At 33.1% G+C, this 14874-nt stretch overlaps 1 protein-coding gene across 1 annotated transcript; it reads left to right on the top strand.

The window, feature by feature from the left end:
• The first annotated feature begins 1104 nt into the window (after positions 1-1104).
• Positions 1105-4169, top strand: LOC109174098 (putative disease resistance protein RGA3). The gene is made up of 2 exons (XM_019323386.1): positions 1105-3045; positions 3118-4169. The coding sequence occupies exons 1-2, from the start codon at positions 1202-1204 to the stop codon at positions 3905-3907; spliced, it is 2634 nt and encodes an 877-aa protein (XP_019178931.1). The 5' UTR covers positions 1105-1201; the 3' UTR covers positions 3908-4169.
• The last annotated feature ends 10705 nt before the right edge of the window (positions 4170-14874 follow it).

Genomic DNA, 14874 nt, shown 5'->3' with positions numbered 1-14874 from the left:
CTTGAATTCTTTGAATCAAGCAAAAGGTAAAAAAAAACTTGCCTTAAAGCCTTAAGTTTCTTGTTGAAATATTACTGGGATTTGGATACTCAAAAATGACTGACACTGTCGTTCTTGGTGCATGTTGCTCAAAATATGTTAGTGATCAAGGTGGTCATAGAAAACTTCATTTCTGATTTTTTTTTTTTTTTTTTTTTTTTTTTTTTCAGTCTGAATGGTGCAGATATTGACATGCCTGAGTGGAAGTTTTCTGAAATGATGTGAAGTGCTAAAATCAGATTTTCAGATCATTCTATGTCAAGGATTATTCAAATATTGGGTAAATTGGGAAATTGGAGGCGAGTACTACAAGTTATCGAGTGGACTCAGTCACGTGAGCGCTTCATATCATACAGGATAAGGTATATTTGATCTTTCATCTCCCTACAAATTTTTGTCACAAACAATTGATATGCTTGAGTTGTTAAAATTGTGAATTCAGCTTTTAATTTTTACCTGGTAATTGTGGTGACTTTCTTCAAGTATTTTCACACATTAAAAATACTTATTTGTCTTATACTTGCATATGCATGAAATATTACCACGTGATGTGTATTTTTGGAACTTCTCTTAATGAGGCAATGATGTCTCTTCTTTGAAGAGTGAAATGTACTCCAGCATTCAAACCATTATCTTTAATCTTATCTTCTGTCTAATGTTCATTGACTAAAAATCTTGTGCTACTTTAAATTATTCCAAAATATTGCAAAGATTATTTTTCTGATGCCAGCATTCAAATCTTTCCTTCTGTTAGGTCCCATACTCATAGAGTCACAGAATAGTCCCCATTGGAGAAAAAGTCCAACCTTATCATCTCTCACAGTGTCAACTACAGAGTCAACTTGGTTATATATATATATATATATATATATATATATATATATATATATATATATATATATATATATATATATATATATATATATATATATATATATACCCAGAGTATATATTAGTTAATCAAATTTTCAAAAAGAATTAGTCAATAATTAAAATTCTTAAACTTTACTCCAACTAAAATATTTTAATTAAAAAAAAATTAACCAAATTTTGTTGGTCTATAGATTAACCTATTTTTCAGTTACCAAAATTTGCACACCCATACATTACATGGAAACCTTATCATCTCTCAAAGTACGTTTCAACTACAGAGTCAACAACCATGGCCGACGGTCTCATCTCCAGTGTTGTGGAACAGCTGATCAACATCCTGAAGCACCAAGCCCAGGAGCTAAAACGAGCTTTGGGTGTGGAGAAGGAGATCGCAAGCCTCTCATCAAAGCTCGAGAAAATCAGGGAGGTATTGGATGATGCAGACAAGAGAAGCTTTAAGGAAAAGGGCATCAAGCTCTGGATTGAAAATATCAAAGACTTCTCCTACCAAGTGGACGATGTTCTGGACGAGTGGAGAACCAGAACTCTGAGACAACAGATCGAGAGTTCAGCTCCAGAAAGCAGCTGCAGCTCTTTCCTGCCTTCATGTATCCAATTCAAAAGGTTTGTTATGCATCGAGACATCGCCAAGAAAATAATTGAGCTTGATTCAACACTTGATCAGATTACGAAAGAGAAAGATCAGTTCAAATTTGATTATGCATCTATAACACACACTTCTGCAGCATCACACTCTGATCAAGAATTGATGCGAGTTACCACTGCGTTTGATGTGGATGCGTCTGAGATTCAAGGTAGGAAATCCGATGCCAGTGCTTTAATAAGCAAGTTAGTGGAGAATTCTGGAGAAGAAGAAGCAAGAAATGGAAATGGAAATGGAAATGGTCCCCCTGTGATTTCCATAGTGGGCACGGGAGGGATAGGGAAAACTACCCTTGCTCTACTAGTCTTTGAGGATGAACAGATCAAGACTCATTTTGGGGATGAAAGGGTGTGGATTTGTGTTTCCGACCCTTTTGACCAGATCAAGATTGCAAAAGCCATTGTTGAGTCAACCACTAAAAGTTCCACGGATCTGTCCCAACTCCAACTGTTACTGGAAAAGATCCGAAGCACTTTGTCTGGGAAAAGGTTCCTACTTGTGATGGATGATGTGTGGACAGAGCAGTATGCAAAGTGGGAGCCATTGAAGAACTCTCTCAAGGATGGACTCCCTGGGAGTAGAATCTTGGTGACCACAAGGAGTGAGAGGGTTGCTACAATGATGGGAAGTGTGTATCTGCATCAGTTGGATCTAATATCTGACTCGGAAGCTTGGTTGTTGCTTAGCAGGATAGCATTTTCCGGGAGAAGGGAAGAGGATTGTGAGGAACTGAAAGATATTGGCCAGAAAATTGTTCAAAAGTGCAAAGGACTGCCACTTGCTGCTAGTGTCATGGGACGCCTGCTACGTTTCAAAGACACTAAAGATGATTGGCAAAATGTTTTAGACAATAAAATTTGGGAGTTGGAGAAAGTGGTAACAGACCTCTTCCCTCATTTGTATCTAAGCTACAATGATTTGACCCCAAAGATGAAGCAATGTTTCTCATATTGTGCTGTCTTTCCCAAAGATTATGAAATAAAGGTAGAAAAGCTCATCAGAATTTGGATGGCACAAGGTTATCTGACGATGGAATCAAAAGGCAGGGAGTTATTTGGGGGTTTAGCAATGCGCTCTTTCTTCCAAGATTTGAAGAAAGATCACATGGATTCCAACATTATCATATCTTGCAAAATGCATGACATAGTGCATGATTTTGCCCAGTTTCTTACCAAAAATGAATGCTACCGTATTGACCAGCATGAGGATAAGGTCCAGATTAAAAATCTACGTCATCTGTCATGGCAGAACACTGGTAGGAATATGAATCTCTCTTCCATTTGTGATATTGGAAAACTTCGCAGCTTTTTTGCTGAATCTCCCGAACAACTTATTCCTGATTTGTTCAATGGTCTGAAATCTGTGAGAGTATTAAGATTGCATGACTGTGAGTTGCAAAAACTGCCAAGGAAGATAGGAAATTTGGTTCATCTAAGGTACATTGATTTAAGTAGGAGCGATGTAGAGGAGTTACCCGATGCAGTTTGTTCTTTATATAACTTGCAAACTTTAGATCTTAAAGAATGTAGGTATTTCTCTAGGCTACCCAAAGGGATTGGCAATTTGATAAACTTGAGACACCTTAACATCAGAGGCACCTATAGGCTGGAGATGATGCCCCTAGGTATTGCAAAGCTAACTCAGCTTTGTAGTTTAAGTGAGTTTAAGGTGGGGAAAGAGTCAAGTAAGTTGGGATACATGGAGAAGCTGAACCAACTCAAAGGGGAGCTGTCCATATTTTTTTTGTGCGATCTGAATAATGCAGCAGATGTGGAGGAAGCAAAGAAAGCAGAATTAAGAAAGAAGAAGCACATCAAAGAATTGTGTTTGGATTTCAGTCGGGGAGTCGTTGTGGAAATAGATGTGATGGAAGCTCTGAAACCACCTCCGGAACTGCAAACCTTGAAATTTAATTGGTACGAAGGAACCCACTTCCCTTCCTGGATTACACTGTCCCTTGATAATCTACGTATTCTTGAAATCAATGGGTGCATAAATTGTTCATCTTTGCCTCCATTAGGCAAACTGCCTTCTCTGGAGACTCTTATCATATGGGGCATGGAAGAGCTAAGATATGTAGGGAGTGAGTTTTTTGGAGTAGCAGAAGTAGGTGTTGTTGCTTTTCCAAAGCTGAAGAAATTGCTGTTCTCATATTGTTCCGAGTGGGAGGAGTGGGAAGACTTCAAAGAAGAAGCAACAATAATAATAATGCCATGCATCAGGGAGTTGAAACTATTTCGTTGCAGCAAACTTAAGATAGTGCCACATCACCTCTTAAGTAGGCTGGAGTCTTTGAAGATCGAATATTGTCCGGGTCTCAAAGTTGAATAGATCGAGTGAAATATGTGACACTCCAAATGCCGATCAGGTGTCAAAATGGTGACGTCATCGTGCTTCCAGGTAAGGCCACCACTCCTACTGGATGGGAGTCGTACGTACTTGTAACTTTATGGTTACCAAGTTAACAGTCCGGCCAACTTGATTATTTGACCAAAAATTATCAAGTTTATCTCTTTTACACTTTGAATCTCTACTACTTTGTATATCTATTCGGTTTGATGTTAAGGTGTGAACTAAATATATTTTGAGTTTTTGTTATATATTATTAAAATATGTTTTGATAATTTTTCTATAATATAATATGTTTTGCAAATTGTTTATATTTATCAAGCTAGTATATATGTTGAGGAGTTGTTATGATATAATTTGTGACTATTGACTTGAGCAAGGTATCCTTGTACTGGTGTACATGTCTAAGCTTGTGCTTATGGCTACTAATGTATGCACTATAAGAAATTTGTAATTGGGTCAATTCAAAGTGGTGGTTTCATATGAGATGAGGTTTTGAACACCCGATCTTTTTTAAAGGATGATTGTGCTTGATCACTCAGGTCAACTTAATTGATTCAAGTAATTATTTTTTAGTGGGATAAAATTGTTTTTAAAGAATTTACAAAAAGAAAAAAATCATCATAAAAGATAATTAGGGTCCGTTTGGAAAGCAGGAAAATGACTTTTGGAAAATGAGTCATTTTTCGGAAAATATTTTCCTTTCTATGTATGGTTGTATTCTGGAAAACTGTTTTTGTGTGTTTGGTTCATTTTCTAAAAAATGAGTAGAATTGTATAATTAAACATTTTAATTATTTTATTTAGAATATTACAACATGTATAATAAAAGCAAATAATGATGAGATAAAATTTCTTGTTGTGAACTTTTATTATTTCTTTCCTTTCGAAAATAAAAGCAAATAATGATGAGATAAAATTTCATCATTAATAAGCATACAGTGGGAATATGCATTTACCATCATTTTTTCCCAACTTCTCTCTTCTTCTCCTTGCACAAAAACCTTTTTTTGTTGAGTTAATACCCAATTTTGTTCTAAACGACTTTGGTGATTTAATGTAGTCCTAGACTTTTGTGTTTTTTGCTCAATTTAGTCCTCAGTTTGTTATTTTGTTAAATTGGTGTTAAATAAATGGACAATTTAATAATTTCAATATTGACCTCTTTTACTCTTAAGCTCTGCAAAGTGTGAAATCCTTCTTTCTTTTACGAATTACTCTTAGAATTACTCCCAGACCTGCGAATCAAATTTTATATTCGCGAGTTTGGGAGGTCTGGGAGTAATTCTATGAGTAATTCGTAAAAGAAAAAAGGTTTTCACACTATGCAAGTTTAGGAGTAAAGAGATATCAATATTGAAATTATTGAATTGTCCATCTATTTAACACCAAATGGACGGAATAACAAACGGACGACTAAGTTTAGGAAAAAACACAAAAGTCTAGGACTACATTAGGTCACCAAAGTCGTTTAGGACGAAATTGAGAAAAACCATTATAATCGATGACCATTTTGGGTATTAATCTTTTTTGTTATATGGTCACCTAATGGATGCATCCACAATGCTTTATTAGAGGTGAAGTGCGTAGCATATATGTGATTGCAATTATAATAGTTCATTCAAATTTAGGTTTGTACCACCTCGGTCCATTTGCAAGTGACTGAGAATTTTGTTAGGAGTATTACTTTATAATAAGGTGGTGTTTGGTTTGAAATTTTTGTACCTTACTCCTGGTTTTGATACTCATTTTCATGTTTATTTGCTTACTTTTGTTATCCGACAAATGAATTCAAATCCTTAAAAGTAGTTACAAATTCTCATTACCCTTTTACTCCTCTACTTTTGAATAATTGAATCACAAATAAGAAAGAGAAATGAAAAAATAAAAATAAAAATGTCATTGTCAATGCATTAAATATGAAATTTTAATATATATATATATATATATATATATATATAGAATCGCACTCAGGTGCGAATGCTTCGCCCAGGCGCGAAATAGAAATGAATTCTGTCCGTCCACATATCAAGATCTAAGGGATGAGAAACACTTATTTTTAAAAAAAAATGCGGTGGCATTTTCGTAAATAATTGAACATCGAAGTGCAAGTAAAATGTATTACAAGTGCATGTAAAATGTATTATAGGTGCATGTAAAAATTTACACTGAGTATCAATACTTAGTTGCACCTATAGTTCTAAGTAGTTGCACACATTGTTATAAGTAGTTGCATCTAGGTGTATGAATGTTTGCGAGTAGTTTTCAGGGGTATTACTATCCGCTGAACTCAGATCAATGAATGTTAACAAGGCAAAATTACATGCACTTATAGGTGAAAGTAAGTGCACCTATAGTTATAAATAATTGCACACATAGTTATAAGCACACCCAGGTGCATGAATGTTTGCGAAAAGTGAATGCTAACAAGGCAAAATTACATGCACTTATAGGTAAAAGTAGGTGCACTTGTAAGTGATTTTACTTGCACTTCGATGTTCAATTATTTACGAAAATGCCACCGCGTTTTTTTTTTAAGTTATTAGATCTGGACACGTGTCGCGCGCTGATTCGTTCGCATATTTGGTGATGCGGGGCTCTGTTTACTCTGTTTTTTGTGGTGTATTTTCCAAACGTTGATGGTGCATATTTGTTGAACTATTGGTGTTGCCGCACCGTAAGACACTGCCGCACCTGAACCCGCATATATATATATATATATATATATATATATATATATATATATATATATATATATATATATATATATATATATATATATATATATATATATATATATATATATATATGTATGTATGTATGTATATACTTTTGTTCAAATGCGGCCGCTTGACAAAATACATCAACAGTATTAACAAAAGGCATCAATAGTGTTAGGAAAAAACACAACAATGAAATGCATAAATATATCAAAAAACACACAACACACTCAAAAAAAATGCATCATATAACTCCCCGCCCCTAATGTTGTATTTTCGAACACTGTGTGGTGCTTTTAGTCATATTTAATGGTGCGTTTATGGTGATGCGTACCTAATTTGTGCATGTTTTTTGTTGTGCATTTCATAACATGGATGGTGTATATTCGTATACCTATTGGTGCGGCCGCTTCGAATGCACGGGAAGGCACAGCTTCACCTGAACTCGACTATATATATATATATATATATATATATATATATATATATATATATATATATATATATGTATATATATATATATATATATGTATGTATGTATGTATGTATGTATGTATGTATCTATATATGTATGTATCTATATATGTATGTATGTATGTATGTGTATATATATATATATATATATATATATATATATATATATATATATATATATATATATATATACATACATATATAGATACATACATACATATATAGATACATACATACATACATACATACATACATACATACATACATACATACATACATATATATATATATATATATATATATATATATATATATATATATATATATATATATAATTGCACTCAGGTGCGAATGAAGCTCCTAGGAAGGAATATGCGAATCAATCAGCGCGCGACACGTGTCCAAATCTAATGGATTAAAAAAAATACGGTGGCATTTTCGTAAATAATTGAACAATGAAGTGCAAGTAAAATGTATTATAGGTGCAAGTAAAATTTACACTGAGCATCAATACGAAGTGCACCTATAGTTATAAGTAGTTGCATTTATAGTTATAAGTAGTTGCACCTGTAGGTATAAGTAGTTGCACCTATAGTTATAAGTAGGTGCACCCAGGTGAATGAATGGTTGCGGGAAGTGAATGTTAACAAGACAAAATTACATGCACTTATAAGTGAAAGTAGGTGCACCTATAGTTATACGTAGTTGCACATATAGTTATAAGTATGTGCACCCAGGTGAATGGCTGGGTGCGGGAAGTGAGTGCATGTTAACAAGACAAAATTGCATACACTTATAGGTAAAAGTAGGTGCACCTATAGTTATAAGTAGTTGCACCTATAGTTATAAGTAACACAAGGCAAAATTACATGCACTTATAGATGAAAGTAGGTGCACCTATAGTTATAAGTAGTTACACCTATAGGTATAAGTAGGTGCACCTAGGTGAATGAATGGTTGCGGGAAGTGAATGTTAACAAGGCAAAATTACATGCACTTATAGGTGAAAGTAGGTGCACTTGTAAGTGATTTTACTTGCACTTCGATGTTCAATTATTTACGAAAATGCCACCGCATTTTTTTTTAATCTATTAAATCTGGACACGTGTCGCGCAGTGATTCGTTCGCATTTTCCTCCTGGACACTTATTCGCACCTGAGTGCAGTCCCTATATATATATATATATATATATATATATATATATATATATATATATATATATATATATATAGGGTGCGGATCCCATGAGACCCCTATACTAAATGAGATGGTGTGATGACATCTCATCCATTTGTACATTTGTAATGGATGGAGGAGATTGATTTAGGAATGTAATGTAAAATAGGGAATATTATTAATAGGAGAGTTTAAAAGTAATTGTATTAATGTGTTAATTTTGGTTAAAATTTGATTAGAATCTTTGCCATAATTAAATATCACAAATATAATAGAAATGATTAGTGGTCAACTATGCACAGAAGCTGTTGGAGCCCAACCGTGAGCAGTAAGTGGGTGTTCCGGACGTAACTTCATTCGACGAACATGTCTCATACCACAGGTAAGAGATTTGCAGACTCAATTTTTTGTAATGTGTTTTGTACACTGGTCTGTGCATCCAGGTTGTATGGCGTGTGCTTCGTTTTGTTTGTACGGTGTTGGCATTGTTATGTGTTGGTGGCTGTATTTATATTAATATGCGAGGGGGACACGAAGCATTTGGGGGGGGGGGGGGGTTTGTGTGTGTTTTTATTGGAAATAGACGAATGCACATGCAGTGGATAGTTGGTGAATGGCGAGTGGGTGAAATTTTCCAGTTGGCGTTGTCATGACGTGCATTTCAATGGTTTTGAAGCGGTGTGACATTCGTCAAGGTTACACAAATTATTTTTAAAATGGGTGTGTGTGGAATTACTTGTGGGATCAATCTTTCATGAGTTAGACGGAATGGGTGGGATTTGGTTTGTGGGTGAATTGAGGTTTGTGCGTTCGTTTAATGCGGCGTGTGCACCTTACTCATTCGAATTAGAATGGTTATGCTTGAATTGAAGTAATTCGTTTGTAAAATTAGTATTACAATGGGTGTGCGTGAAATCAAGTGAGGCATTAATTCTTAATGAAGTAGAGGTTATGACTGTTATTTGGATAGTGCATGCAATGAGGTCTATGTGTTTTTCTAACGACGGTGTGTGCGTTAGTTCACGTCGGTATGTGCGTGTGTTTAATATCAATAACTATTCAAATAGAGATAATCCATTATAGACATCAACCAATATAATAGCCACCAATCATAGTAATAATCCAAAAATTACCAATATAAGAGAATATCCAAGATAATAACCAAACCAATAAGATAACAACCAAGATAATACCAAGTCACCAATCAACCAATTAATTTAATAATTCACCAACATAAGCAATTATCCATCCACAAGATAATTAAATCAAAATAGAATTACCAACCAAATGCTTTGCTTGCTTGCTCCCCTCAATTCATCATATCCTCCCCCCGCCCCCTTCCCCCCCCCCCCCCCCCCCTCCCTCCCTTTTTGACAAAAAAATGACAAAGGGATGTGATCATATAGTATCTGGAGCAGAACTATAGATATATGGGTCTCAAAATGATCAAAATAATAAGTCATCAAAAAATATCAACATCAAACGTAACCCAACATCATAACTACATCACCCATAGTTCAACATCATTTGTCTTTTGTGTGTTTTGCTCCCCCTCACAAAATACTACTTCCCCAAATAAATGACACCACAAAACCAATCTCAGTTGTATAAATAACAAAAAATTCACTTAGAACTCCCTTTTCGTGATTGTTTCATCTTCATATGATTGAAAAACCTTGAGTACTCAGAATGACAAAACAAAAAGTTGGAGAATGAAAAATATATCTTCGTTTTCAAAACTCATGATGAGAGAAAATACTGCAATATCAACATCATAATAAGATCAAGGATTCATCTCTTAGAACAAGTTTCATTTTGCATGTAACTGTAACAGGGACATCAACTCTATAACAATTCTCTTTGCTTTTGTAAAATCTTTGGCCACTAGAACCTGCACAAGTGGAATACTAACGAGAGACCCATAACTAGGCACATGCAACTTGTAAACAACTCAGCAAATAATACAGAACCAGTTATAGAAATAAATTCAGGAATTCTCAAGTTGAGAAAAAAAAACAGAAAGTTTACCAAATACAGTAGATACAAATAGTAAGCACATTTAGATAAAGAAAATTCCGACACAAATTCACAAAATTCAACACAAAGGGCGCGCACACACACACACACACACACATGCACACACGCGCACACGTACGCATACACGCGCACGCGCGCGCATGCACACACGCACAGGCGCAGGCGCGCACACACACACACACACACACACACACACACACACACACACACACATATATATATATATATATATATATATATATATATATATATATATATATATATATAGAATAAAGTTCAAATGCGGTGGGGTCTTCCCGTGCGGCGGTGCAGCGGAATTCCAGAATACACCAATAGTGTTAACAATATGCACCAACAGTGTAAGAAAAACACAACACAATGAAATGCAATAAAACATCACAAAATACACAATATACTCAAAAAAATACACCATATAACTCACCACCCCCAATGGTGTATTTCCAAACAGTGTATGGTGTTTTTACTTACACGTAATGGTGTGTGTTTGGTGATGCGGGGCTCTGTTTACTCTGTTTTTTGTGGTGTATTTTCCAAACGTTGATGGTGCATATTTGTTGAACTATTGGTATTGCCGCACCGTAAGACACTGCCGCACCTGAACCCGCCTCTATATATATATATATATATATATATATATATATATATATATATATATATATGTATATATATATATATATATATATATATATATATATATGTATATATATATATGTATATATATATATATGTATATATATATATATATGTATATATATATATATACATATATATATATATATATGTATATATATATATATATATATATGTATATACTTTTGTTCAAATGCGGCCGCTTGACAAAATACACCAACAGTATTAACAAAAGGCATCAATAGTGTTAGGAAAAAACACAACAATGAAATGCATAAATATATCAAAGAACACACAACACACTCAAAAAAATGCATCATATAACTCCCCTCCCCTAATGTTGTATTTTCGAACACTGTGGGGTGCTTTTAGTCATATTTAATGGTCCGTTTATGGTGATGCGTACCTAATTTGTGCATGTTTTTTGTTGTGCATTTCATAACATGGATGGTGTATATTCGTATACCTATTGGTGCGGCCGCTTCGAATGCATGGGAAAGCACAGCTTCACCTGAACTCGACTATATATATATATATATATATATATATATATATATATATATATATATATATATATATATATATATATATATATATAGAATAGCGCTCATATGCGGCGGGGTCTTACGGTGCGGCGGTGCGGTCAAATTCCAGAATACACCAACAGTGTTAACAATATGCACCAACAGTGTAATAAAAACACACCCCAATGAAATGTAATAAAACATCACAAAATACACCACAGACTCAAAAAAATACACCATATAACTCACCACCCCCAATGGTGTATTTCCGAACAGTGTATGGTGTTTTTACTCACACCTAATGGTGTGTGTTTGGTGATGCAGGGCTCTGTTTACTCTGTTTTGTGTGGTGTATTTCCTAACGTTGATGGTGTATGTTTGGTGAACTATTGGTGTTGCCGCACCGTAAGAAATAACCGCACCGTAAGACACTGCCGCACCTGAACCCGCCTATATATATATATATATATATATATATATATATATATATATATATATATATATATATATATATATATATATATATATAATTACACTTTGGTGCGAATATGCGAGTGCTTGATATCCGTCCACGTGTCCTCTAATGGATGAGAAACACTGATTTTTTTAAAAAAATGTGATGGCATTTTCGTAAATAATTGAACATCGAAGTGCAAGTAAAATGTATTACAGGTGCATGTAAAATGTATTATAGGTGCAAGTAAAATTTACACTGAGCATCAATACTAAGTGCACCTATAGTTATAAGTAGTTGCACGTACAGTTATAAGTAGTTGCACCTAGGTGCATTAATGTTTGCAGGTGGTTTTGACTAGTACTACAACCCGCTGAACTCACCGCAAGAACAAAAACGATGCCGAACAGAACAAACTCAGATCAATGAATGTTAACAAGGCAAAATTACATGCACTTGCAGGCGAAAGTAGGTGCACTTGTTGGTGAAAGTAGGTGCACCCGATCAATGAATGCACGCAAAAACTACATGCATTTGCAGGCGAAAGTAGGTGCACCCGATCAATGAATGCTGACACGTGGCGCGCGCTGATTGGTTCACATTTCTCTCTTGGGCACCTATTCGCACATGAACGCGACCATATATATATATATATATATATATATATATATATATATATATATATATATATATATATATATATATATATATATATATATATATATATATATATATATATATATATATATATATATATATATATATATAAATGCACTCTGGTGCGAATGAAGCGCCCAGGTGCGAAATCGGAATGCCTAATATTCGTCCACATATCCAGATCTAATGGATGAGAAACACTGATTTTTTAAAAAATTGGGTGACATTTTCGTAAATAATTGAACATCGAAGTGCAAGTAAAATGTATTACAAGTGCATGTAGAATGTATTATAAGTGTAAGTAAAAATTTATATTGAGCATCAATACTAAGTGCACCTATAGTTATAAGTAGTAGCACCTAGGTGCATGAATGTTTGCGGGTGGTTTTCAAGGGTATTACTACCCATTGAACTCAGATCAATGAATGTTAACAAGGCAAAATTACATGCACTTGCAGGTGAAAGTAGGTGCATTTGTAGGTGAAAGTAGGTGCACCCGATCAATAAATGTTAACATGTGGCGCGCGCTGATTGATTCGCATTTCTCTCCTGTGCACTTATTTGCACCTGAACGCGACCCTACATATATATATATATATATATATATATATATATATATATATATATATATATATATATATATATATATATATATATATATAGCCCAAGAGAGTTAGGCTTATAATGGGTAGAAAAAATGGCGGTCAAATTTTTTAATAAAATGAATGGCTCAGATTGATCAGATTTATATTTTTCCTTAAGATTTCCTAATTTATCCTTAATAAATATGATTATCCGTTAATTTTTCCGTTAAATATTATCTTTTCCGTTAATTTCTGTTAATTCACCGTTAACTTACTCATTGATTTCAATAAGAAAGGTCTTAGGTTCGAACTCTATCCTAATCAAAGTTGGCATAATTAGTACTCTATTTTATTCTTATTAAATTAAATAATAATTTAGTAGATACAACAAAAAATAATACATATGCATTTCTTTAATTTAGAATTATGTGTCTACAATGTCTTTATTCAAAAAAAAAAAATTTCATTATCAATAAATTAAATAAGAGAAATAATTTCATTAGTTATATTACCTTTATTTTTCTCCAATATAAAAAATTTTTACATTCAAATTCATCAATTGATTATATTCGCTACATTGTCCCTACAATATTTTTATTAAAAAAAAATTTATTCATTATCAATAAATTAATTAAGAGAAATAATTTTATTAGTTATATTGTCTTTATTTTTCTCCAATGTAAAAATTCTTTACATTCAAATTCATCAATTGATTATATTCACTACATTGTCTATTATCTTTTTTTGTGCACTATTTTTTTAATTAAATATCAAAATTATAATACAAAATAATGCTATACATTTATTTACCAAGTATTTTATTAATACCATGAAAAAATTAAAAAATATAATTAATAAAGTCAATCATATTAACTACTTGAGGAATTTGTTGACAAAGAGAGTATTCAAATCACACAACAAATTGAAGTGATAACTATTTCGCGATGTCATTGTTTGACAATCAGCAGTTAGCGGATTTGACCAACGAATTATTATATCAACGGATGGTAAAGAGATATTTGAAAAAATTAGCTATTTAGATTAACATGTAAAATGTCCTAAGGTATACATTTATTTAATAATAATAATAATAATAATAATAATAATAATAATAATAATAATAATTGTTTTAAAAATAAAAAAATAAAAAAATATAATAAGCCAATCATATTAACTACTTGGGGATTTATTGACAAAAAAAGTGTATTCAAATCACACAACAAATTGAAGTTGGAAACTATTTCGCAATGTCCTTGTTTGACAATCAGCAGTTAACTCTTCAATATTCGTATATATTTAATATTTTACGCCCCAATTTTTATTTGCTCTCCCTTATGTCCCGTATTTGGTTTCAACCATACCTATATAATTATTTATTGACAATTATAATCAATATTCACTATATTATCTTGCATTTGTAAACTTAGAATTACCTATTTAAATACGCAAATTCAACATTCAATTATCTATGCATGAACAATTCCAATATAATCTTCCCTTGATATACTGTAAAGTACTTATTTACAAAAAAAAAAAAAAAAAAAAAAAAAAAAAAAAAAAAAAAAAAACATTGGGCATTATCCCAATCGCGCAATGTGCGTAAAAAACTAGTATATATATAAGACATGATCATAACCGGACCTAACAACGAACACACGTCGAAAGAGATATA

This window comes from Ipomoea nil, unplaced genomic scaffold (genome assembly GCF_001879475.1).
Source record: "Ipomoea nil cultivar Tokyo-kokei standard unplaced genomic scaffold, Asagao_1.1 scaffold0519, whole genome shotgun sequence".
In the NCBI taxonomy this organism is placed as follows: domain Eukaryota; kingdom Viridiplantae; phylum Streptophyta; class Magnoliopsida; order Solanales; family Convolvulaceae; genus Ipomoea; species Ipomoea nil.
This window is presented reverse-complemented; position numbering and strand designations above follow the sequence as displayed.

Bases quoted from the DNA above. Each gene is read 5' to 3' on its own strand.
- LOC109174098 (XM_019323386.1), top strand. From the start codon at position 1,202: ATGGCCGACGGTCTCATCTCCAGTGTTGTGGAACAGCTGATCAACATC. The intron at 3,046-3,117 runs GTTACCCGATGC...GTATTTCTCTAG, and splicing joins AGTAGGAGCGATGTAGAGGA to GCTACCCAAAGGGATTGGCA.